Raw genomic sequence first — 26467 nt, 5'->3', positions numbered from 1 at the left:
TTGCCCCAAGGTATTGAATTTAAAGGACACTGATAGCATATGCATGCTTTAGCAGCATAGAAACAAAGGGAGCTTAGAACCTAGTCTGTACTAATAGTTAAAGTAGAATTAGAGAGAGCAGAGTTTACAAAGGGTTCAGCTGTAGGTGGATAGACTAGGGTGAGTTCGTTTTTTTGCCCTATCTTCTTTCTCCCTTCTGCAGTACAGTGTCTTGTTCAGTACTAACCCTCAACCTATGCAACCTCAGCTGAAGATGTGTTCCATGTTCCTTTCCCTGGACGTAGTTTATAGCACTGGCCTTGGGCACAAACATTCCCAGTTGTGATTCTATCTAGTAGGCCAGTTTGTCTGAAACATGGAGTATGGGAAAACGAGGAATATGAAATACATTTGGAAAGGTAGGAGGGCTTTGTTTTGGTTTTTTGTTTTTTGGCTGGGCAATTGGGGTTAAGTGACTTGCCCAGGGTCACACAGCTAGTAAGTGTTAAGTGTCTGAGGCTGGATTTGAACTCAGGTCCTCCTGAATCCAGGGCCGGTCCTCTATCTATCCACTGTGCCACCTAGCTGCCCCAGGTAGGCGGGCTTTGGGTGTCAGGCTAAGGCCTTTGTATTTTGGTTTAGAGGTTTTAGGGTTTTGAGGAGGGGAGTGAAATGGCTAGACCTTTGTTCTCTGAAAGTGGATTTGGAACATTTGAAGGGAGGGAAAGACCAATCAGGAAGTGGTGAGGTGATGAGGATGTGAATTAGGTAATGGCCATTTAAGTGGGGAGAAAGAGGGTGAAGAGAGATACAGTGGAGGCAGGATAGATAAGACTTGGAAACTGGCTAGATATGGAGGAAGAAATAGAGGGAATAGTCCAGGATGACTCTGAGAATTCCAGTCTAGGTGATAAAGAAGAATGGTGGTGCCTTTGGCAGAAATAAGCGAGTTTGGAGGAGGGGAGAATTTAAGGGGAAGGTAATGAGATCTATTTTAGAAATGTTGAATCTGAGATGCTAATGGGACAGATAGGTAGGAATTTTCAGCAGGCAACTGCAAGATTGGAACTCAAGAGAATTATTAGTGTTGCATATATCGAATTAAAGCATGGAAATAATCATTAGTCCCATGTTAGCAGAGATCACCAAGAAAGAGTGTGGAGAGAGGACAGAGCATTAGGGGACACTGGTAATTTAGAGGGAAGGATATACATAATGAGACAGTTGGATAGATAGATAGATATAGATAGATAGATAGATAGATAGATAGATAGATAGATAGATAGATAGATAGATAGATAGGTAGGTAGGTAGATAGGTAGGTAGGTAGGTAGGTAGGTAGATGGATAGGGGGAGAATTAGGAGGGAGCAATATTACAGAAGCTAAGGGGCAAGAAGTATCCAGGAGGAGAAAGTGGATGAGGGGTCAAGTAGGATAAGGGTTGAAAAAAATGTCTTCAGGTTTAGCAGTTTAAGAAGTTATTAGTAACCTTGGAGGGAGCAATTTTGGTTGAGGGCTGGGATCAGAAGCTAGACTGCAAGAAGTTGAGAGATGAGCAAATGGAAAGGAGATGGGGGTATAGTTGGTTGTTTTTTTTTAATTTTAGGAGTTTGGCTCTGAAAGGGAGAAGAGTACAGGTTTGTTTTTCTTTCTTTCTTTCTTTTTTTAAAAATAAAAGTATTTTATTATTTTCCAGTTACATGTACAGATCATTTTCAGTATTTGTTTATATAAGATTTCCAATTTCAAATTTTTCTCCCCCCCGCCTCCCCTAGACAGCAGGCAATCCAATATAAGTTATATATATTGGTTTTTGTTTTTTTTTCAAAGACAAGGGAGACCTGGGCATGCTTGTAGCAGCAGTGAGGGCTCAGTTGAGATTCATACAGTAGTGGATCCAGTTAGCTCTGTTGTATGCCTTTCTCTAGCAACACAGAAGCTGGCATGGAGAAAGTAGGTGGTAGAGGCAGCCTCAACCCAAAATGGCAGAGGGAGGAAGCATATGTAGAAGGTACCCAGAAGATGGAAAAAATACTCAGCTTCTAGTTTCTAAGTCCTTGGAAGCAGAGACCTTCTAGTTTCTTTGGCGCTCTGGGACTAGGTATGTCTGATGGTAGGGCTTCTGGTATCTCTGGTTTCTTAAGGTTTGGAATCTCTGATGGATATCCGTCTTCTTTAACACAGGCCCTCTATCATCTATTTTCTTTTCCTGTCCAGGTGGACTATAGTATACTCTAATGAAAATATCACTTGTTTTTCTTTGAATGTTTATCATACCCATTCACTCTGATTCCTCGATTTTCTCACATGAATATTTCTTCTTAATATATAATGCTACTCTGCTCTCTCCACAGTGAGGTGTTTTAGAACCATATTATATTCATGGGTTCCATCCCACCAAGTCTCTCTCCTTCCTACTCTCCCCTCTGCCCCAAATAAGAAATCAAGAAAAACGAAACCTCTATTACACACATAGTGTAGTCATGAAAAACAGTTTCCCTCATTGACTATGTCCAAAAAAAAATGTGACTCAATCTGTCCCCTCTCCATCACCTCTCTATCAGGAGGTGGGTCAGTAACTATGAGGTCAGAGTTGCCTCCTTGTGTTAGAATTTTGAGTGCATCTTATTTGTTACCCATATTTTGTCCATCTGACCATCTGAAACTATGGGTTTCATAACTTGTTCTTTTCTTGAATTTTGTCTCTTGGGAATGCTGGAACATCCCTATTGTTAGTTTTCTTCCTACATTGTAGCTAATCTCCATAGCATCTAGCTTGGAAGATATTTATAGGCAGTTTTTTTCCCCCATTTTCAGGAAGAAAATTTAAAGCCTTTTGCTGAGATTTTATTTTAAAATTTTCTTTTTTATTATGAACTTAACAGGTGTCAACAGATATGAATATTTCTATTCAAAGAACAAAAATGGGGGCAGCTAGGTGGTGCAGTGGATAAAGCACTGGCCCTGGATTCTGGATGACCTGAGTTCAAATCTGGCCTCAGACACTTGACACTTACTAGCTGTATGACCCTGGGCAAGTCACTTAACCCTCATTGCCCTGCCAAAAAAAAAGAACAAAAATGGATTACGTATGAAACCACAAATCTTCATCTTGTAGAGTTTGTTTTTTTTAAAGTATACATTTAATTTCACATGGTAGTTGCAACATGGCCCTGCTTATCTGTGTCCCCTTCTGAACTTCCTTCTGTTCTCTTCAATGTATTTTGAAAATGATTCATTGATGCTCTTTTCTTTCTTTTCTCTCTCACTCGCTTTCTCTCTCCCTTCTCTTTTTGGCATCACCATCACTTTCCCTTTTACCCCATCACTCTTTCCCTTTTGATTGTATTTGCAAGACTCCAAGCAAATACATTTTTACCAGTCTTTGTCAGGTGCCAAAAGCCTGTAATTTCGGTTGGGATCTAAAAATCCAAATCCCTGGCCTAGAGTCTGTATTTTAAACCATAGTCCAGAAATCCAAATCCCTTTCCCAGACACTGTCTTCTTAACCAACTGTTCATTTTCCAAAACTGTCTTTTTCTTCTGAAGTTTTTGTCTTTGCTCACCATCAGTGATGAGAATGCCATACCTATGCCTTCAAGGTCTCCAATTTTTTGTTTTTTGTTTTGCCCAGGATTTCATAACCCTAAAAAATGCTCTCTAGATTCCTTTTGGCAATAAGTATCATTTGAATCTGCATCAATCACCAGAAGTGAGCAGTAGTCATTTGGCTTCATCAATGTTGTGAAGTTCTTTGTCATGTCTTGAGGACATGCCCCAGGAGGGCAGCGGACATTACTATTGTTAATATCAGTTCAACATTTTTCTTCATCCAGGAATCACCACTTTTGTCTCTTCTACCCCTAACCCTTACAGGGTGAGTTCTTTCTTGATGGTACTTATGGATATTATTCTTTGGAGTATAAGCAATTGCTGCTTTATCATAAGGTCTAGGTCTCTCCTACACAAGAAGTATCTATTTATTAATCAACTCCAATCATCCACTGATCTTTTCCTGTTTCTTTTTTACCTGTCATATTCTTCCATTCTCCAACCTCCTAATAATTTCTCTCTGCTCCTTCAGACACCCTTTTCCACTTTTTGCCTTGAATTCCTTCTTTTGCATTTTCAAAGGGACATTTGTTCTCTCTTCATTTTCTCTTTAATAACATGGAAAATGGAAAATGATTCCTCCAGCCCCTTTATCTTTCAGGAGGGAAATCAACCTGCACTTTGAGCAGGAATAGCACTCCTATCATACTTTTTTAAAGACAAGAATTATAGGATACTGGACATGTTGAGCGCTTGACTCTGTGAAAAGTAGAAATGATTAAATCTTATTAGATAAGAAATGGCTAACTGCAGGTGGACAGCCTGTTGGAGCTAAGGTTAAAGTAAACACCAACTTAGAAAAAAAGATAAAGATAAAAAGACATTAAAAGTTATTATAGGAGTTTGACCCCTGAAAGACCTGTTTAAACAAGTTATTGATTCAAAAAATGGGAAATGGATAAAAGAAAAGACATTGACTCTATTGCCATTTTAAAGCGAAGTTTAACTGATACTGAACAATCAGCAATGAGGAGGTTGGAAGAATTTAGAAACTGCCTCCACCAACAAGTACCTGGTTTCCTTTCCAGGAAGAGTGACATGGCATCCAAGAAAAGTACCAGTTTAGAATTTAAACTCATTTTCAAATCTTTAAAGAGGAGGAAGATGGAAAGTTATGAATAACATTCCTCATAAGACAGTGAAAAGCATTTGAGGGAGCTGAGCTAGATTATCTAGAGTACATTTATAGATGAAACTGGAAGGAGGACAACAGAAAGACACAAAGTATGACAGATCTGTTGGTATTTTTTTGGATATCTATTTTCATAGTGGAACCACCACCTTTAGACTCTCCCTCTTCAGTAAGGGATGTGAGAGACTGGCAATGTCACTAGAATAAAGAGCAATGTCATTTAAAAATGTTATTTATTTTAAACAATCTTTTCTTTTTAAATTTTGGGCTCCAAATTCTCTCCCTCCCCCCACTAAGAAGGCAAGCAATATGATATTAGTTATACATGTGAAATTATACAAAACAAATGTCCATGTTAGCCATATATGAAAAAAAGCAAGAAAAAGGGAGAAAATTATATTTCAATTTGCACTCAGATTTCATCACTTCTCTCTTTCTGGAGGTAGATAGCATTTTTTCATCATTAATCTTTTGGAATTGTCTTGGATCATTGTAGGAAAGATTAATGTCATTTTTTTTTGTTTTTTTGTTTTTTTTGTTTTTTTTTTTGTGGGGCAATGGGGGTTAAGTGACTTGCCCAGGGTCACACAGCTAGTAAATGTCAAGTGTCTGAGGCCAGATTTGAACTCAGGTACCTCTGAATCCAGGGCTGGTGCTTTATCGACTGTGCCACCTGGCTGCCCCCGATTAATGTCATTTTGAAAGGATGTTTGTACTGTTTAACATTTAAGACTTGCTATGTGGAAGAGGGAATAGACTTATTTTTCTTTGCCTAATGAGGACCAATGGATGGAAGGTAGATTTTGGGTCAATAAAGCAGAGAACTTTCTAACAATCTGAGGGACCTTGGGAGGTAGTAAGTACATATTTCTGGGAGGGCATCAACCAGAATCTGGCTTACCATTTATTTGGGATGTTGTCGCTAATATTCCTGTTAAGGGATGATTTTGACAAGATGACCTGAAGGTCCCTTCAAACTCTGAAAATGTATAATTCTATGAAGATAAGAAAAGTGGATCTGAACAAGTACTTAAAAAGGAGAAACCCATGCTTGAGGGAATATAATTTTAAAGGCATTTGGAGAGCTATTCTTAAGATTTTTCAAAGAAGGGAAGATTCCAAAAGAATAGAAAAAGTCACTGAGGGTACCATTTTTTAAAAAGATAACTGAGATGACAAACACTATTGACCCACATTGTGCTTTTCTTATTGCAGTGAGATGCTTAGAAATGTGATTTTACATATCCCATAAGTTTACACAATTTTTATGAGATTCCCTTGATTAAAACATGGGAATGTGAGAGGCATGTTTTCATCAATTATTTTCTCAAACAGAACACATCTTTATGATAACACAAAGTGAAAGATGTAGAAAATAGAACCTTAGTTACTGGATTTAAAAAGGAATTTGATTCAATGAATAAAACGTATCTCTTGGGTAAATTAAAATTGGCACTTAGGTGGTTCAGTGGATAGAATGCTAGACTTGGTGTCAGGAAGACCTGAGCTTGAATCTTGCTTTAGATAGTTATTAGCTGTCTGACCCTGGGAAAGCAACTTACCTTCTCGAACTCTCAGTTTTCTCATCTGTAAAATGGGGATAATAATAGCACTTATCTCAAAGGGTTGTTGTGAGCATCAAATGAAATCATGTACATAAAGTGCTATGTAAATGCTATTATTATACTGTCACATGTAAAGATTCATGCGTCTTTGTCAAATGGCCATCCAACCTCTGTTTGAAGACCTCCAGTGATGGGGGAACTCCTCCCAAAGCAGTCTAATGGAATATAAGTAGGCTGCTCTTTACATTGAGCTGCCATCTTTCTCTTAGCATTGGTACTAGTGGAGCCTTCTAGAGTTAAACATAGCCAACGTAGTACACCCTTCATATTGTTGAAGTCCAAGTATAAAGCCTTGTGGCATTCTTATTAGTTGTTTAAATAAGTTCATTAATCAATATTCTTTAGACCTAATCATTCAATGAGTTTGAATTCATCATACAGTCATCTGGCCCAGAAAGATATTGTCAAATATCTTAGTGAAATCCAATTTATTATGTTAAATGTCATTGCCCTGATATACCAGCCTGGTAAACCTATCAAGAATGGAAATGAGTGCAGTCTGGTATGGCTTATGTTTTCATCACCAGAATGTTGTTCTCCATATTCTCCCTTCTCTCATGATCCGTTTTCCCTTTTAGACTCTCAGGCTCAGGATGAAATTCAACTTTAAGAAATCCATTCTCCCAAAGCCTAATATGGCTGTCAGACTTTGTCCTCCTTGTCTATCATGATTTCTAAGATGGAGTGGTCACTTCCTCCAAGTTGCTTTTGTTTTCTCTTCAGTAACCACTGTGTGCTTTCTGGGCAAAATCAAATACAGAATAGCCATTCCAACCATTCTCATCATCTCTTCTGTCTTCTGAAGAATGAAATTATCATCACACTAATAAAATAATTTATCAGTTGCTCTGCTTTTTAAAGCTTTTACACAGATATACTTACTTCAGAAGGTATAATCACTAACATCTAAACTTAGTCTCCCTCCCCAAACATGTGAGAGGCATAATCTCCCTTACCCCTCATTCCCTTTTTGTACCACATCAGCCTCTGGGAAGGGGAAGGGGATTAGCTTCATAGCTTAGCTCATTTCCTAGAGAGCACATACCCAGTTCCAAGTCCAAAACCTACCTAGAGATTGAGTCCCAGGCACCCTGGTTTCTCAGGGTTTCCCTCCTGGGTTGGCTAACTTACCATCCTTTCTGGAGTCCTTCCTTTAAGGTCACCATGCCTCTAACTCCCAGGTCTGATGGAGATTACCTCTGGCACCCAAAACCAGGAATAATGAATGACATAGAACAGAAACAGATATTACCAGGCTCATTTTTCCAACTGGCATAAAAGAGGGAGAGCTGGGGAATGAAGTCCTTCTCTCACCAGTTCAGTTCATGGTGTCCCTGCTCTGAGTGAACTGTGTCTTTTACCTTCTAGACACAGTAAAGAGTGGCCACAGAGAGCAATGGCTGCTCTGCTTTTAATAATGGTGGAGCCCTCCAGTAGATTTCCAGTTGTACTTTCCCATCAGCATTATAGCCTACCTTTATGTGTCTGCCATATATTTGTACATCATCCATTTCCTCCATCTGGTTGAGTGAACTATGACATACTCCTCCCACAATACTGCTTCTGTATTCCCTCTTTTGGGTCTTACCTGAATGCTCTTCACTGTTTCTTGATTTTGTTTTGTAGATTCTCACATAGGAGTAATTTTTTTTTTGAAATATCACAGTTTTATCATTAATTCTTCCATTTTCTTTCTTTCTTTCTTTTTTGTTTGTTTGTTTTTTTGTGGGGCAATGAGGGTTAACTGACTTGTCCAGGGTCACACAGCTAGTAAGTGTCAAGCATCTGAGGTCGAATTTGAACTCAGGTCCTCCTGAATCCAGGGCCAGTGCTTTATCTATTGTGCCACCTAGATGCCCCCTCTTTTTTTTTTTAAACAAGATTTACTCTTCTATTGCCACATTCTAGTCATTAGTTACATTTGGTCAAATCTCAGTGATACATGTTAGGTCATATTTTCCTTTTTTTATGAAGATCTCTAATTCACCAGTTATTGGTGTATGACTGAGTGAGGCCATAAGAATCATTTATGCCCTCGGTCTCCTGGGAATTAAAGAGAACCTCTACTACCACTCTTCTTGCATTATACCTACATTCTCTATAGTGTCTGGCTTAGCAGTTGAATGTGGGCAGTTTCTTTTTCTTCCTCCTCCTCAATTTTCAGTTTAAAGCTTTCTTGACTAGATCAGCAAATCTCCAGGCAAATATATCCCTCCAAACCCTCATTAGCTGTACTCCATCTGTGGCCAAGAGCCCATCATTCCTGTATATTAAGCCATAGTCCAGATGGGTGTGAGTTGGTGGGGAGCAGTAGGGGAGCCGGAGACACCCTCTCTGGGCTGAGTCCCACTGCTTACGTGCTCAATTTCCTTAGTGACTTTCTTGGGCAAACTCCCTCTTAGAGGATGCAGGAAACCATTCAGTCCTAGGTGGAGGTGGGGCTCAAAGGAACCTAAGACTCTCCTTCTTTTGCCCTGGATACTTCTGGGAGAACTCCAATTCTACAAAAATTATCATCCCTTCTTTCTGCCAGTGATTTTTCGCTCCAGCCTCCTGGGATAATTAAGGGTCTCATTGTACCCCTTTTCCCAATTGCTCGTCCTCCCTTCTTTTGTATCAGTCAGCCCTTTACAAGGCCTGGAGAGTAAGAGAGGGTCCCCAGGGGCACCTCCAACTTAACTCTTTTCAGATCTTCATTTTTTCATTCTGTGAAGTGGCTTCCTCTTCCTTCATAGCTCTCATTCACAATTAGAAATAGCTGAGGCCTTAGAACCAAGGAACATGTAAGTCCAAAAAGGCCAGTCTGGGGCTGGTTCTCATCAGAACTAGGACCCTTGCAAACATAATACAAATAATTACTGACATTAAATAGGGCTTTAACGTTTGCAGAACAGATTATTTGAGCCTTACACAACCTTGTGAGGTAGGTAATACAGGTTACATTATCCCCATTTTGTAGATAGCCAAACAAGCTTAGACACTTACCTATGGTCATATGGGGATTTGAACCGGCTTTTCTGATTGCAAATTCAGCACTTATCAACTACATCATGCTGCCTTTAATTGGCCCAGTCCAAGCCCAATTCCCTCCTGCTATCCATAGACATACATAAACTAATGGGTCTCTCAACAGAGTTTTTGCCATTCTTCCAGGGTTAGGGAAATCAAGTTCTGTCTTCCTTTGACTAAAAAGGTCTGAGTCACTGACCTAAAAAGAAACATGGATTTATTTTAAAAAAAGGGGGGGGGGAACGGGGCCAACCATAAAATACTGCAGAGCTGGAATGTTTTGTGGTATGGGTCCTATATAAATCTCTTTGATCTATCCACGACTTTGCATGAACTCTCCCAGCAGGGCCAGGGGAGCAGCCAGTCCATTTAGCAGCACTATCGAAGTTCCTGGTGCTGGATTATAGTGTCAGGTTTACTATTGTTGGATGTGGATGACGACTAACTAAAACCATGGCTTACAGCTGGGTCCTATGGCTGATTGTTTACAGCTGACTGTTTTCACTTTGGAATCCTTGGGACTTCTCTGGACCAAAACTGAACAGCAGTCATCAGCTATGGAGACTTCACTGCTGTTGATATATTCCCTCTGTCCCTCCCTCCTTTACTCCCTCTATCCTCCCATTCATTCATCCATTCATCCATTCAATCATCCAACTATCAGCCCATCCATCCTTTTAAGAAACCTTTACTAAGGCCTATAATGTCCTCAGTCCTGTTTTGGGCTATGCTATGGGAAGTATAAAATCCATATCCTGCCTTTAGGGAGTTCAAAGCCACATGGGGTGACAAGAGTCACACCAGTGGACCAGAAAGAGATAAACAGAGACTGATAAAAGTGAAGTCCCCAACTATGAGACACAGACAATATGGACAATAGGAGTCTGTAGACAGAGACATAGCAGAAGGCTAATGTGATTAGGAAAGGCTTGAGTTGAGACTTGAAGGATGGGTAGGCTATGGATAATCATAGAGAGCTATGTCGGAAATTCAAGAGAGTGAATGGATAGAGGAAGACACATAATGAGCAGTGTTAAAGGCAGAAAAACACCAGATGTGTCCAGAGGTTGGTGAGTCATCCAGTTTGTCTGGAACACAGAGCACAGGGTAAAATAAAGTTGGAATCTTATTCAGGAGGGCCTAGAATGCCAGGATAAGGAGTTTGTATCTTATCTTAGAGGGGCAGCGAGGTGGCAAAGTAGATAGAGCACTGTACCTGGCATCAGGAAGACTCATCTTTCTGGGTTCAAATTTGACCTTAGACATTGCCAACTGTGTGATCTTGGGCAAGTCACTTAACCTTGTTTGTCTCAGTTTCTTCATCTGTAAAATGAGCTGGAGAAGGAAATGGCAAAACACTCCAGTATCTTTGTCAAGAAAACCCCATGGGGCAGCTAGGTGGCACAGTGGATAGAGAACCGGCCCTGGATTCAGGAGTACCTGAGTTCAAATCCGGCCTCAGACACTTAACACTTACTAGCTGTGTGACCCTGGGCAAGTCACTTAACCCCAATTGCCTCACTTAAAAAAAAAAAAAGAAAACCCCAAATGGGGTCATGAAGAGTCAGAAATGACTGAACAACAACAAATTTTTATCTTAGAGGCAATAGGAAGCCAGAGAAGGTTTTTGAGCATAGGAGTGACATGGTCAGACTTATGCCTTAGGAAGATTAAAAGGAAGCATTAACATAATTTGTCATATGAGTATTATGGAGATGATGGAGAAGGAGGGAAGAAGAATGAATCCAAGGTTAGGAACTTGATCCTTGACCCCTATTTTCTGATTGGGCAGAATAAATGAACTCTGAGGAGGGGCAGGGAGGAGAAGGTTCTTTTGTTCTAAAGGAGCTGCGCCCTATTCCCTTGATCTTTACAGGTGCCCCATGATGAATGGGGGGGTTACCCAACTGGGGGCAAGGATGGGGAGATCCCATGTCGAAGGATGCGAAGTGGTAGCTACATCAAGGCCATGGGGGATGAGGACAGCGGCGACTCAGATGGCAGCCCTAAGATGTCTCCAAAGGGAGCTGCCCGCCGCTATGCCTACCGCCGTTCATCCAGTGTGGATCAGGCTCGGATCAAGTAAGGAGGTGGCCAACAGGGGTTTGGCAAGGAGGCAACCCAAACCCCTCTGTGGGCTCTCTCTGGGTTCTTTACTGTGGGGGTCTTTTTTGGGGACCTGCCATCAAACCCCATTGTGACTCTTGTGTCTATACCCATTCCAGCTGCTGTGTGCCACCCCGGATTCACCCCCGGACTGGGGCCCCTGGCTATGGCCGCTCCCTTACCACAGGACAGGTAAGTTATTGAGACTCTCCCCTAATAGATGCCTTAAGAGAGGGAGGAAGAAGCCACTTCCATCTTGGTGGGCAGCAGGAGTCAGGTTAGAACTGGGTAAACTAGGCCTTTGAGCTCCCGCTGGGGTCCCTCCAGTTTCACACCCTCCTCCAACCCCTTTCCAGGTCTTTTTGGATTCTTCCCTTCTAGAAACAAAAATTTAAGATTGTTCCCTGGTCATTAAGGGAAGGGCAAGTTACACCTTCTACAGAGGGCTATGGAATACTTAAGAGATAGACTTCCTTTGCTAGAAGGGTCTCAAGAACCTGATTGAAAGGTGTCCTCTTCAAATCTTGCCACTGAGCGAGTGTCACTGAATGTTGGGACCCACTCCCATCTGACTGCCAGACCGGCCCCTGTGTTCAAACGACACCTGTTATCTCCTATCTGGGAGCTGTGCCCAGGCCAAATGACAAATGCCTCTTTTTTGTTCCCAAGAAGCTTTGGGCCCATCACCATCTGAGGCTGAGCTCCCCAGGCCAGGATTCAGCCACATTTGTCCAGTTCCACCTGCTACCCCTTTGTTCCTGGCATCCACTCACCTTGGTTCCTCTGCTCCTTCCTCCCTCTCCCTCCCAAAATATTACAGGATTAGATGTGGAAAACAGCAAGCGTTTATGAAGCATCTGTTGTTTGCAGGTCAAAGTGCTGGGCGGCTGGGGGAGATATAGTGGTTTAAATAGGACATGGATCCTGCACTCAGGCAACTTAAAGTCTGGTGGGAGGATAAGACATACAGGCATCACTCCAAGACATAACGTTGCTCTATAATTAGGGAGGTACAGACCAAATGTCATGTAAGATCTATGGGGGATGGGCGGGAAGGTCCTCATTGAGAGGAAATCAGGAAGGCTTCATGGAGGAAATGGCATTTGAGTTGGATTTTCAAGGATTAGCAGGAATTGAACATGGTATGTGGAGGGGGAAGCCTCTAAAGAAAGGGTGGGGCCAGATTTTGGAGGGCCTTGAATGTCAGTAAATAGTTTACTTTACCAAAAGGCAAATATTTTTCAATCAGATCATTGCATAAAAAAGACTGTTTTGGTGTCAGCATTAAAGACGGGTGGCAAGGGAAGGTCAGTAGAGATGAGGGGACTCATTAGAAGGCTGTTGTGTTTGGTTAAGGGGTAATGAAACCCCATTCTAGGATATAGACCTCCACCAAATCATGCCAGAATTATCATTTTGAAGGGAGTGCTAAGACCTGCCCCTATTATTTCTCCCTGCCAAATTAGGCTTGATTTTTTCACTATTAGAGATTCATGTCTTTGGGTTTAAGAATAAGGAGTGCCTTTTAAAACTCAAGGTCCCCCGGAAGGGATGTTATGTCAAGGAAAGGGTATCAGTCATTCAAGATTCAGTGTGAATTTGTGTTCTGCTGGTCAGCAAACTAAGAACAGGGCTCTGACAGGGCAGGAGTTTAGATGGGACATTGGGATGCCCTGGGAGGTGTGTGTAAAGGGAGGCATGATGGTACTGATTGCCTGATTGAGGTCAGGCACTCTCAAGGGGAATGCTGAGGGGTCGGGGACTTCGTTGCAGATGGGCCTGCCCTGGGTACGGGGATAGGCAAAATCTTGCTCTCCTCTTCATGGAAAAAACCCCAACAATTTCGCGTAACCTAAATGGGGGAGAAGAGTACAGATTGATCTATAATTTATGCAGACCGTGAACATGAATATGTTAACAACGTCCAACTGCAGTCTGTAGGAGCGTCGGGGTATGGGCTGCCCTACTCAGGCTGCTGCCTCCCTGACCCCCCCCCTTTTCCTTTACCTCCACCAGCTCAGCGAGGAGCTGAGCCAGCAGTTTGAGGCCGTGTGTGGGTCAGTGTTTGGGGAGCCTGAGTCCCAGGCAGTGGATGCCCTGGACCTACCCGGCTGCTTCCGTATGAGGAGCCACAGCTACCTCCGGGCCATCCAGGCCGGCTGCTCACAGGATGACGACTGCCTGCCCCTCCTCACTGCCCCCATGGGAGCAGGGCCAAGCAGTGTCCTGAAGACCAGCACCTGTGAGTACTATGAGCTGGGGATGATTAAGGAACCTTGGGCTGAAAACCAGGAAACCTGAAATGTAGACTTAGTTCTATCCCTCATCTGCTGTGTGGTGATGGGAAGCAACTTCTCCCTGAGCCTTGGTTTCTCCATGTGCAAAATGGAGACTATCAGCAATCTCCCCCTTGCCTCCCAGGGATGACAAGGGGACAGAACGGGAGAATGCTATGCATGTGCATGTTTCTGTGTCTTGGACAACTTATTTAAGAAGGATAGCTTGTTACTCATCTGCAGGGCTGGGTCTTGTTGTCTGCCTATGGAGGCCAATAGAAGTTCAACCTTGGACTTCTCTTGGAATATAACACCTGCCACCCCTACCTGCTGGGGTTAGAACTGGGATCCAGTCCCATGTCTTTTACTTAGTAGCTATGTGACTCTGGGCAATGTACTTCCCTTCCCTGAGACCTGGTTCTCCCATCTGTCACCTGGAGATAACATGCCTGTCTTGTTGACCTTCCCACCCCTTCTCCCCATCTCCAACCAGGCTGTTGTGAAGATCGGATGAGGGTATGGGTGGGAAGATGCGTCACAGCAGAGTGGCTCTTCATAATTGGAAACCACATCTTTTACTAAGCCACCTGGGGCCTGCATGTTGCTGGCTCTTCTATCCATGGGTTATATGAGTGTTCTTCCATGTGGTCACGTGTGCCTCCTTGGGCAGGTAACAGTGTGTCCATAATCTCATTTTCTTGCCACAGCCTTTAACTTCAGAAAAGCCCCACCACCCGTCCCTGCAGGACGACAGACCCCACCGCGCATTTCCATCACAGCCCAGAGCAGTACTGATTCTGCCCACGAGAGCTACCCACCCCCCGAGGGCCCCGCCTGGGCTCCCGAGCCCACCCGGCGCTGCAGCTCGGCCGATGGCTTGGACGGCCCCCCCGCAGGGACCCGGACCCTTGAGCTGGCACCAGTCCCGGCTCGGGCTAGTCCCAAACCCCCCACCCTCATCATCAAGACCATCCCTGGGAGGGAAGAGCTTCGTAGCTTGGCCAGGCAGCGCAAGTGGAGACCTTCCATTGGGGTACAGGTATGGGAGTACCGACTGAGCTCATTTTATTTTGGGTTCTCTGTCTTTCAGGATAGTATACAAAGAGTTCTATGGTATTTAAAGCCCTCTCCAGCCTGGCTTTGGCCTACCTTTCCTGACTTGACACTAGTTTTCTTCACGCACTCTGTGTTTTAGCCAATTGAGCCACCTTTCTCTTCCTTGAAGTTGACATTCAGTCTATCTCTGGGCCTGTGTGTTGGCAGTCAGTTGGTTCCTCATATCTGGAATTCACTCCCTCTTTATCTGTGCTTCTCAGAATCCTTTGCTTCTTTCAAGGCTCAGCTTAGCTATTACACCCATGGGAAGCCTTTCCTGAGCCCCCTAGTTAGAAATTTCCTTCTCAACAATTTGTCTTGCATTTTCTTAATTTTGTTCTAAGAATTCTGCCACCAACACTTTGTGTCTTGTTTTAATAAGTCCTTAAATGTAGCAACTTTAAAGATCGTCTCTTAGTTACATAATTCTCAGACTGAAGCAATTTTTCATAGCCTTCAAAAATAGTGTCATTTTTTTGGGTATTTTCTTATCTATTTACATATTCTAACTCCCAGCAGAATGTGAGAGCTGTTTTTCAGTTTTGTAACCTCATCTCCTAGCTCAGTGCCTCATACGTAGTAGGCCCTTAATAAATTCTTGCCGAATCGAATTGAATTCATAGTCTAGGAATTGCATATTGAGATATCCCTATGGACCGTTAATGTCCAACACAACTTCTAAACTAAATATCCCTCTTACCCAGCTTACATTTCACCTGGTTTAGTGGAAAGAGTATTATTAGATTTGTTGTCAGATAACATATTCAAATTCTGGCTCTATAATGTTCTAGATGTATGACCTTGGACAAGTCACTTCACCTCTGTGAGACTCAGTTTTCTCATATGTTAAATGGGGTTATTTTATGACCTAAATTTAAAATGCTATAGAAATGGGAGTGGCTATGATCTCAGCCTGACTGACCCATGACTCTACCATCTTGCCTTGGGAGCAAACTGATCCTATCCCAACCTGAAAGTACCTTTCTTGTATTGTTCAGCTTGAGATAGCTTCCAAAGCTAGAACCTTGGCCTTCTTCCCTCTCCCTGGATTCTAGATTTTTGGTCCTCATGACTTATAGGATATGAGAGCTGGAAAGGCCCTTGGAGGGCATGTAGTCTAATCTTTTCCTGACCAGGCCCCTGTGACCATAGCTGGTGAGTGGGTTTTTTTCTTCTGATTGAAGATGAGCCATGATGGGGAGTGGAAGGTATCTTACTGGCAACAAGGGGCACAGTGGCTAGCACTTGGCCTGGAGTCAGGAAGACTTATCTTCCTGAGTTCAAATCTGGCCTCAGACACTTACTAGCTGTGTGACCCTGAGCAAATCACTTTACTTTGTTTTTTTTTTTTTTTTTTTTTTTGCGGGGCAATGGGGGTTAAGTGACTTGCCCAGGGTCACACAGCTAGTAAGTATCAAGTGTCTGAGGCCGGATTTGAACTCAGGTACTCCTGAATCCAGGGCCGGTGCTTTATCCACTGTGCCACCTAGCTGCCCCCAGTCACTTCACTTTGTTTGCCTCACTTTCCTCATATGTAAAAGGAAATGGCAAACCACTCCAGTATCTTTGCCAAGAAAACCTCAAGTGAGGTTATGAAGAGTCAAACACGACTGAAATGACTGAATGATAGCAACAACATATTTAATATTGGGATAACTCTAATTGTTAGGAAGTTTTTACTTTTTGGTTGGGCAATGAGGGTTAAGTGACTTGCCTAAGGTCACACAGCTAGTAAGTGTCAAGTGTCTGAGGTTGGATTTGACCTCAGGTCCTCCTGACACCAGGGCCAGTGCTCTATCCACTGTGCCACCTAGCTTCCCCTGGAAGTTTTTCTGTACATCAGCTCAAAAATCTGCCTCTTGGCAACTCCAGCTATTACTTCTGGTTTGGTTCCTTTTTCCTTGTTATAGCCTTTCAGATAATTGAAGATAGTTGGCTATTTGTGGTTGATAGCCAATCAACCGGAGCATAGGTGTATCCAGGGATGTTGCAAGGTTTAAATGAGATAATGGATATCATGCCCTGTGCAAATCTTAATGCAGTATATAAATACCAGTTACTGTTATTCTCAGCCTACAGTTACCAGGCCTTCTATCTGGTGATGACTTCATTCCCTGGGCCTTCTGCTGCCCTCCTGTTGGGCTCAAGCAATATTTATAGAGCAGCATAGGAGTGTGCTGGTAAATGTTTAACAACCAGGCTCTCTTGGAAAAATGTCTGCACCCACACATTTAAGTTTAATCTTCATTACTAATACTTTCTTAAGTCTAGATAATGAAGCAATAAATCAAATCTTGATTTGTAGCAATTGTCGATTTCTGAGACATAAATGCTCACACTGGGAATTTAACAATTGGCTCTCCCAACCTGTTTAGAGCTTGTTTCCAGCACATTCTTGGATATAAACCTTCATCACACAAAATATAGTGCTCAGAATTCCACACAGTATTCTAGGTATGGCTTGACTAAGGCAAAATATAGCAGGATTATCACCTCCTTGCTTTCTACATCATGCCTCTTTTAACACTCTCTTCGCTTTTTTGGCTGACATGTCTTGCTATTGATTCATTTTTTTGGCTTACATTCCACTAAATCCTTAAATCTTTTTCAGATGAATTGCTATTTTCTCATACCTTTCCCATGTTATACCTGTGAAGTTGATATTTTGAACCTGTGTGAAACTTTACAGTTGTCATCATCACCACCACCACCACCACCACTACCACCATCATTTGCCCTTAGATTTTGGGGGTCCTAACCCAGCCCCTCCCAGTTTCATGTCTTCCATCTTCAAATGTAATAAGTATATCATGTGTGCCTTTAGCAAAGTTAATTTATAAAAAATAAACAGAATGGGGCCAAGAGCAGAGACCTAGGACACTCTACTAGAAACTTCCCTCCAGGTCAACCATTGAGTGGATTCAGTCATTCCATCCATTCCAAATCTGCCACACTATATGCTCCTTTAGCTTATATACCTCCATCTCATCCACAAGGCTATCATGAGAGATTTGTCACATACGTCTTATCTTCATTTGATATTCTGTTTAGCCAGAGAGATTCTGGGGCACCAGCCCCTAACTAGTTGACTCTTCCCCAGGGAACTTTAATTACTTACTCCCCCAAAGAAAGGACCTGTTGGATACAGGGCAGAGTTGTTACTCCATGTCTACTCTCCCTCTCAGGTAGAGACCATCTCAGACTCTGACACAGAGACAAGAAGTCGGAGGGAATTCCACTCCATTGGGGTACAGGTAGAGGAGGATAAGAGGTAAGTTAATGTGGGAATCTCCTTCCACTTCCTCATTCTTCATCTTCTAACCCTGGGAGGTCTTCTCAGCTACCTTGGAGGGAAGGTGTGAGAGGTGTCAGGTTGGGGCAAAGACAGTTGACTCCTAAGCATGGAGAAAGACCAGTTTCTCAGTAACATATGAGTCAGCTTCACTTTTCTTCCTCTCTTGTTATAAAAGAGGTTAGGCCCTGTATGGCAGTGTGGAGTCAATGATGGCCAAGGACATCAGTGGGCATGTCATTTAATAAATCAACAGATTTTATTTTTATTTATTCTAAAGTGAATAACCATCAACGACACCACAAAACATTATTTGCAGTTCCAATCAACACATTTTTTTTTTAATGTCTCCTGTGTGCCCAGTCATGTGGCCAGAGACAAAGAATATTCAGATATGGTAACCATCCAGAGCTCACAATCTACTGGCAGGAAATAAGCAGAAACCATGAAGTTCCTGAGAAGGGAAAGGTGACTGTGGGTGAGAGTAGTCAAAGGAGGTTTCCAGGAGAAGGTGACATTTGAATTGGGCTTTGAAGGATGTGGATGTGTATAGGGAGTAGGTGGAACAGCACGAATTCAGATGTTATCCCCATTTTGCAGATGAGGAAATTGAGATTCCTAGAGGTGGGATAAGGACGTCATTTGTCTAATACCACCCATCTATTAAGCAGCTGGGATTTCAAACGAGGTCTACTGACTCTCAGTCCAGGGCTCTTTTTACTATACCACATTGCTACAGAAGGTCAATGGCATGTTAAGAGAATAGTGTGGGGACTACTTAACCTGGATTGGGATTCGAGTGTTGAAGAAGGTAGAACTGTAAAGATGGGGACAATTTGTACCCGTAGGGCCTTGAATGCCAGGCTAAGAAATTTGAATTCTATCCTGTAGGTCGGGAATGAGAAGCTACTTTGAGTGGAGGAGGGACATAGTCGGACTTGTACCTTAGCAAGATTATTTGGGCAACTGCATGAAGGATGCAATGGAGGGGGAGAGACTGAATCAGGGAGACCAATTAGGACCTGGCTGTTACCTTAGTCCATGCCAGAAGTGATGAAGCCCTATACTGGAATGGTAGCTGTGTGAGTGGAGAGGTGGGGGTGGATGACATGAACGGGAGAGTGTTTTTAGAAGGAGAATCTTGGCAACAGATTGGGCACATAGGGTGAGGGAAAGGGAGGGGTCGGTGACGATGCGCAGGTGACCAGGAGCACAACAGTGCCACAGGCTTGGCTACTGTCCCACTCATGGGCTTACTTGTGTGTCTTCCCATGGTCCTAGACCTGACCCTTCCTTCTGCACTCTCAACCCCCGTCTTCCCTCCCCCACGCCCAACTCCATTTCCATTTCCGGATCCAGGGATCTTCTTGGCTTTGGGGTGTGGGGGAGAGTTGGGATACCATGAGGCAGAGATTGGAGACCGAATGCCAGCAGCACATCTCTCCTTAGGTTCTGTGGCCTCCATCCAGGGCTGGTCGCCATGGTGACAGGCTCCTAGGCAGCTGCAAGGGAGGAAGGGAGGGAAGGAGAGAGGGAGGGAACAACTGGGTGGGGAGCAGAAGGGAGCCCCAGAGTTTGGCTCCCAAACCATTTTCTTCTAAAAGGCAGTCGGGTTGAGGCCAAGGAGTCAGACACCCCCTTATGTTGCTGCCTGTCCCCCGTTTCTCGCTAGCCTGGGTCCTTGGCTTTGTCCCCACCTCATAAGATCCTAGGATCTATAACTGGAAAGCCCCTTAGAGATGGCTTGACTCAATGCTTTCATTTTACAGAGGAGGAAACTGAGGCCCAGACAAGTTGTGATTTGCCCAAGGTCACAACACTGTTAGCAAGTGGCATAAATGGAATTCAAATTTAGGTTCTTTGAGGTCCCCCCCTCCTACCACGGGGAGGGGAGGGGAGGGGAGAGTTGTTTGTTAGGAAAAGTTCTTCCCAAGTCCTTTTTCAGTTCTTCCAGTAATTGAATTCAATATGATAAACAATTACCGTGCACCCAACCCAGTGCTGGGCGTTGTAGGGGAAATGGAAACCACAGAATATCACCGTTGGAAGAGGCCTTAAGGAATATCCACCTGCGCTTTCCCCCTCACCTCCAGTTTTGCAGATGAGAGAGTTGAGGCCCAGAGTTTCAGTGACTCACGCGTGCCTGTGGTGAGTTGCTAGTAGAGCCTAGACTAGAACCCAGATATCTGGCCTCCCGATCTAGGGACCTTTCCATTGTTTTATAAGAAGAGAACTCAAGTTGGGAAGTTCAGATTCATGAGTTGTAGTGGGAAGAGTCCCTGACTGGGAGTCAGGAGACCTGGGTTTGAATTCCACCTCTGCTATTTACAGCTTTTGTGACTTCGGGCGTCACTGAAACTCTCTGGGCTTTGGTAGCCTGATTTTTTAAATACCAGGATGAGCTAGACCTTTGTCAGGCAGAGTCCATCTGGCTTTCTTTCCATTGGAGGTGCACATTTCCTTCCAATCTCCTTGTTCCTTTTGGCTGGAGAGAGTCCTGGGAAGAGGGAGAAGGGTCTCTAGGACTTGTGGGAGTGGGCTTTGGCTATAGAAGGGCAAAGAACAAGGCCCGAAGAGGGAGGTGGCTGGAGGGGGAAGAGAAAGGAGAGGAGATGAGGTGGAGTAGAGATACAGGGAGAATATGGGAAGAGAGCATCCCTAGGTAAACAGGGGCATGAAATGGGAAGAACCTGAGTGGGAAATGAGGAGGATCAGACTGAGAGGCCGCTGTGGGAAGGAAGAAGGGGCAGGGCCTGGGGCACTTAGACTAGGTGGCCAGGGAGAGAGAAGGGCAGATTTGCAGGGCCCTTGGGGGAGCAGAGCTCAGCTGAGCAATGACTGATACGCATCTCCCTGGCCAGGCGAGCCCGATTCAAGCGTTCCAATAGTGTGACTGCTGGAGTCCAGGCAGACTTGGAGCTGGAAGGCCTTGCTGGCCTGGCTACCGTGGCCACAGAGGACAAGGCTCTGCAGTTCGGCCGCTCCTTCCAGCGGCATGCTTCTGAACCCCAGCCGGGGCCTCGAGGTCCTGCCTACTCTGTCTTCCGCACTGTCCACACGCAGGGCCAGTGGGCTTACCGTGAGGGCTACCCGCTGTCCTATGAGCCACCTGCTCCAGATGGGCCTCCCGGTTCTGGCCCAGCCCCTGCCCCGACTCCGGCCCCTACCCATGGTCGTCGAGACTCGTGGATGGAGCGTGGCTCCCGCAGCCTCCCTGACTCTGGCCGTGCCTCCCCCTGCCCCAGGGATGGGGAGTGGTTCATCAAGATGTTGCAGGCAGAGGTGGAGAAGATGGAGCACTGGTGCCAGCAGATGGAGCGGGAGGCAGAGGACTATGACCTGCCTGAGGAGAGTAAGTGGGCTGAGGGGATTCCTGCCATGGGTTGGTGATGGGGGTCTCATTTGCATCTCATTAGGTGACACAGTGGATAGAGCACTAGACTTGAAGTCAGGAAGACTTGAGTGCAAATCCAAACTCAGACACTTACTGTATGTCCTTGGACAAGTCATTTAACCTTTCTCTGCCTCAGTTTCCTCATCTGTAAAATAGGAATAATAATAATACCTATCCCTCAGGGTTGTTGTGAGGATTAAATGAGATAATATTTATAAAGCTATGAATGTTAGCATTACTTTAATGATATTATAGCCAACTCTCAGTTGTCCTTTGAATGAAGACATATGGATACATGGATTAACTATGGTTCCATTGACTGGGGGAGGTATCACTCTATCTCTGACCAGAGAATTTTTCTCCTTTCTTTCTTTCTTTCTTTCTTTCTTTCTTTCTTTCTTTCTTTCTTTCTTTCTTTCTTTCTTTCTTTCTTTCTTTCTTTCTTTCTTTCTTTCTTTCTTTCTTTCTTCCTTCCTTCCTTCCTTCCTTCCTTCCTTCCTTCCTTCCTTCCTTCCTTCCTTCCTTCCTTCCTTCCTTCCTTCCTTCCTTCCTTCCTTCCTTCTTTCTCTCTTTCTTTCAGTGGGGCAATGCGGGTTAAGTGACTTACCCAGGGTCACACAGCTAGTTAGTGGCAAGTGTCTGAGGCCGAATTTGAACTCAGGTCCTCCTGAATCCAGGGCCACTGCTTTATCCACTACACCACCTAGCTGCCCCCAAAAGTCACACCTTTTGAGAGCCTTTGGTCTGAGGTGCGCTATAAAGAATTTTCCAGGGTTACAGCCCAGCCGAGGGCTTCAGCTTTGAGAAAATCATATCTAGGACTTGACCCAGAGGGGCTGTGCCTTCTCCTCACAAATTCTTTCAATTTGACAAATTCCACTGAATTCAACAAATCTTTATTAGGTATAGGATCAGTGCTTGGCACGGAAGATGGTGATAATGAGGAAGCAAATCACACCACTGCCCTTAAGGAGTTTACCCTCCGGTAATCTAAGCCTTACCCGGTTTGAGGAGATGGGATGCTGTGATTTCTGGTTGTTCCAGTCCCACCATCTCAGAGATAGTTCTACTGAAGAGAATGGAGGAAGGACTTAGAAGGTGTCATACCTCTTGCAGCTCTCATTGTCTTTGTGATATAGTCATCATTGCCAAACCTTTTCATGTTCTCCGTGTCCAAAAAAAAAAAAACCCATGGCAATTCACAGCACAGTCTGACACACACGGCATCCTTAGGTACATATACCATATGAAGGACAAGAGACTTATGGGAACCCCTGGAACCAGACTCTTCTGCCACAGAGTTATTACCTGACTTCCCCCCACCCTTATTGTGAAAATAATTACCTCTGAAATAGTCCAATTGATAATATCAACTCAGAAGCTTTGCTTTTTCCTGCTTTATTTGTTGCATTAGCAATATTATGGCACTAGAGAGTATGTGTGATGCAGCCTGGCCATGGCTGCTGCCCTCCCACCCTCACAACTCAACTATTCTGGTTTCTTTCATGTAGCAAGAGGGGCACTAAGCCCCTGACCTTGTTGATCCCTGAATATACCTAACTTCTTCTTCTTCTTCTTCTTCTTCTTCTTCTTCTTCTTCTTCTTCTTCTTCTTCTTCTTCTTCTTCTTCTTCTTCTTCATGAGGCAATTGGGGTTAAGTGACTTGCCCAGGGTCACACAGCTAGTAAGTGTTAAGTGTCTGAGGTTAGTTTTGAACTCAGGTCTTCCTGACTCCAGGGCCGGTACTCTATCCACTGCGCCACCTAGCTGCCCCCCCCATACCTAATTTATAATAACATTCCCTCCTTTTTCTGTCACTGCCATCTTCCCTCTGGGTATCCTTTCTCCTACGCCCCTACTCTTTCTTCCTGGCTACCACAAATTCTAGACCAAATGTGTACTTCTTAAAACTTACTTTAAAAAGAGATAAGAGAACATAAATTCAGAAAGGTAAGGGAATAATAAATATATATAAAAGACTCTACCTAGTTATGACTCAGTAGTTCCCACTTTATTTAGCTATAGTCCTTCTGCCAAATTGTTCTGCTGGATTTCCCAAGATATGAAGCTCAGGATCATGTATTTCCTTCAATATGGATTCAAATGAAAATACCCTTTCTTTCCATAGGATATTCCTAGTGATTTAACATGACTAGAGCTTAGCACTTAGCCTGGCACATAATGGGTGCTTAATAGATGTTTATTGATTGATTGATGACTAAGCCAGGCAGTCTACTCATATATTTGTATAAATTCTCTAGATATCTTGAATATCAAACTGTTATCAGAGATATTTCATGCAAAGATTTTTCCCTCATTGACAGCTTCTCTTCTTTTCCTAGCTACATTGATTTTGCTTATATATAATCTTTAAAATTTTGTGTGATCAAACTGTCTATTTTATCTTTTATGATAATCTCTACCTTTTGATAGGTTAGGAATCCTCCCCCTAACCACAGATCTAAAAATTATCTCTTCTCATTCTCCTCTAATTTTTTTTAATGATGTCACTTTGTATATTTGGGTCAATATCCATTTGGAGATCATTATAATATGTGGGTAAAATACTTGTCTAAATGTAATTTATGCTAAACTACTTTCCAGTTCTCCCATCAATTCCTAAAGAACATTGGCTATGGAGTCATAGGACCTAGGATTCAAATTCCACCTATGATGCTTTGTTACCTGTGTGACCTTGGGCAAGTCATTTAATATCTCTGAGCCTCAGTTTCTTCCTCTGTAAAATGAGAGAATTGAACTAAATGGCCTGTGAGATCCTTTCTAGCCCTGAAGATATGTTCTTATGAATACCAAGTCCTTCCCCACCCCAGTAGTTTGGGTTTTGTGGTTTATTGAATGCTAGACTTTAGCCAGTTATTTTGGACCAAACTCATTTGCCAGCTTCATAATCCCAGCATTACTCTTAGCCAATTAGGAAGCCTCTGGCTAATGGCAGGCTTTGAGTATAGCTTTCAGTTCCAACAGAATCACTTGCTAGTTGATTACTGCCTCTCTTTTTGAGAAAAAGGAGGGAAGAAAGGAGACCTTGTTAAAAATCTTATTAGTGTTTTCCATCACTTGAAGAAAGGATAAATCAGCCTAATACCCACTTGATCCCAAAAGTTCAAAGAAAAAAGCTTCTTTCTTTACAGGCACCTATTCTTAAAACCTCCTTTCCCCATTTTAGGGGAGACACAGGTCATAGGCACATGGAATGACGCAGAATCAGGCTAAGCATAAAACAGAGGATTCCCATTCCCTGAAGCCAGTGTTTATATAATTCGCCCTGCCTGATCCTCTGTAGGTTCCCATGTGGACACACAGGAAGACCATATGGTCTCTGCCTTCAAGGATCTTACATTCTATTTGGGAGACAAGATTTTCACACATAAAATGGTTTTTTAAAAAATCATACCATGTTACAAGTGGGAGAGTCCTTAGAGACCATCTACTCCCACTTCTTCATTCTACTGAGGAGGAAGCTGAGGCTCAGAGAGAGGAAGAGACTTAAGATGAAGTCACACATTAATTAGTGGCAAAGCTGGGACCAGCATCCTATGTCTTCTGAATTGCAATCCTGGACTTTTCTTCAAAATCTCTTCTGCTGCTGTGGATGCAGGTACAGAGAGTGTTTCTTCTCTCTGAGGGAGTTCTACTTTCCCTCTGAGAGATGTGCAGATTGTGACTGCCGACTGAACTGTGAGGAATGATGCCATTTAGGGGATAGGAGGAGTCATTCAGTCAAAAATCATTTGCTATGGGCTAGGTACTAAGCACTAAACACTGAGCATGCAAAGAAAAGCAAAAATTGTCCCTGTCCTCAAGGAGCTCACATTCTAATGGGGAAGGCAACATAAATAAGTAGGTTAGAACAACATATATGCAGAGTAGATGGAAGGTGATCTGAGAGGGATCAGTAAAGGCTTCCTGCAGAAGGTGGGACTTTAACTGAGTCTTCAGTGAAGCCAGGGAGACCAAGAAGGAAAAGAAAATCTAGTGAAAGCAATAGAAAAATCACGGTTAAAGAGGAGGGTGGAGGACAGGAAAGATCAGTGTCACCAAAGCCAAGGGAAGAAGGCGCTTTTAGAAAGAGGGAGCGTCCAACAGTGTCAAATGTGGCAGAGAGGTCATGGAGGATGAGAACTAAGGTAGGTAGGTCATTTATTTTGGTTAGAAGGTCATCAGTGGCTTTGGAGAAAGAGTGGTGGCTATGGAAGGCAGATTCAAGGGGTTGAAGATGTGACAGCAGGGATTAGGGTATGGGGGGATTAGAATACTACTTTTAAAAGTGTGGTCATAAAATAGTTTTAAATTTTTTTTTTTTTAGTGAGGCAATTGGGGTTAAGTGACTTGCCCAGGGTGGGTGGTCTCAGCTAGTAAGTGTTAAGTGTCTGAGGCTGGATTTGAACTCAGGTACTCCTGACTCCAGGGCCAGTGCTCTATCCACTGTGCCACCTAGCTGCCCCAGTGTGGTCATAAAATAAAAAAGAACTGGATAGTAGCAGCTGAGATAAATGATCTTTTTCCCCTTCTCCAAGATAAACAGAACATGTGAATGTTTGTCGACCAAGAGAAGGAGCCCAAAAAAAGGGGGAGATTGGGGGTGCAAGAGACAGGAGATGATGAATGGATTAAGGTCTCATAGAAAGCAGCAGGAGATGGGGCCATAACTGCAGGCAGAAGGTTAGCCTTAGCACAAAGGAAAACCACCTCATCTTCCACATAGGCAGAGAGGTAAAAATGAGCATCAGGATAGACAGGAGAGCTCTTCCCAATGACCTTGGTTTTCTTAGTGAACTAGATGAGGTCCTTTAGCTGAAAAATGGGTGCATGTTGAGAATCAAGGGTTTGTGGTGAGCAATGACTGACATGGTAATAGGGGCAAACAGTAGACATTAGTGAATTAAGCTTGACATTTGGAGATGGTGAAGATCATAGGTGGGAGA

General features: G+C 43.4%; 1 protein-coding gene across 1 annotated transcript in view; it reads left to right on the top strand.

Annotated features, from left to right (window-relative positions):
- The window catches only part of DLGAP3 (DLG associated protein 3), an 84886-nt gene that overhangs the window by 48062 nt on the left and 10357 nt on the right, over positions 1-26467 (top strand). The window contains 6 exon segments of the mRNA XM_043996127.1: positions 11235-11440; positions 11584-11656; positions 13481-13706; positions 14448-14779; positions 18021-18106; positions 20989-21479. Of these exon segments, the coding sequence (XP_043852062.1) occupies positions 11235-11440; positions 11584-11656; positions 13481-13706; positions 14448-14779; positions 18021-18106; positions 20989-21479 (1414 nt within the window).

Source organism: Dromiciops gliroides, chromosome 3 (genome assembly GCF_019393635.1).
Source record: "Dromiciops gliroides isolate mDroGli1 chromosome 3, mDroGli1.pri, whole genome shotgun sequence".
Taxonomy (NCBI): Eukaryota; Metazoa; Chordata; class Mammalia; order Microbiotheria; family Microbiotheriidae; genus Dromiciops; species Dromiciops gliroides.
The sequence above is the reverse complement of the archived record's forward strand: the minus strand, read 5'-3'. Positions and strand labels throughout refer to the sequence as shown.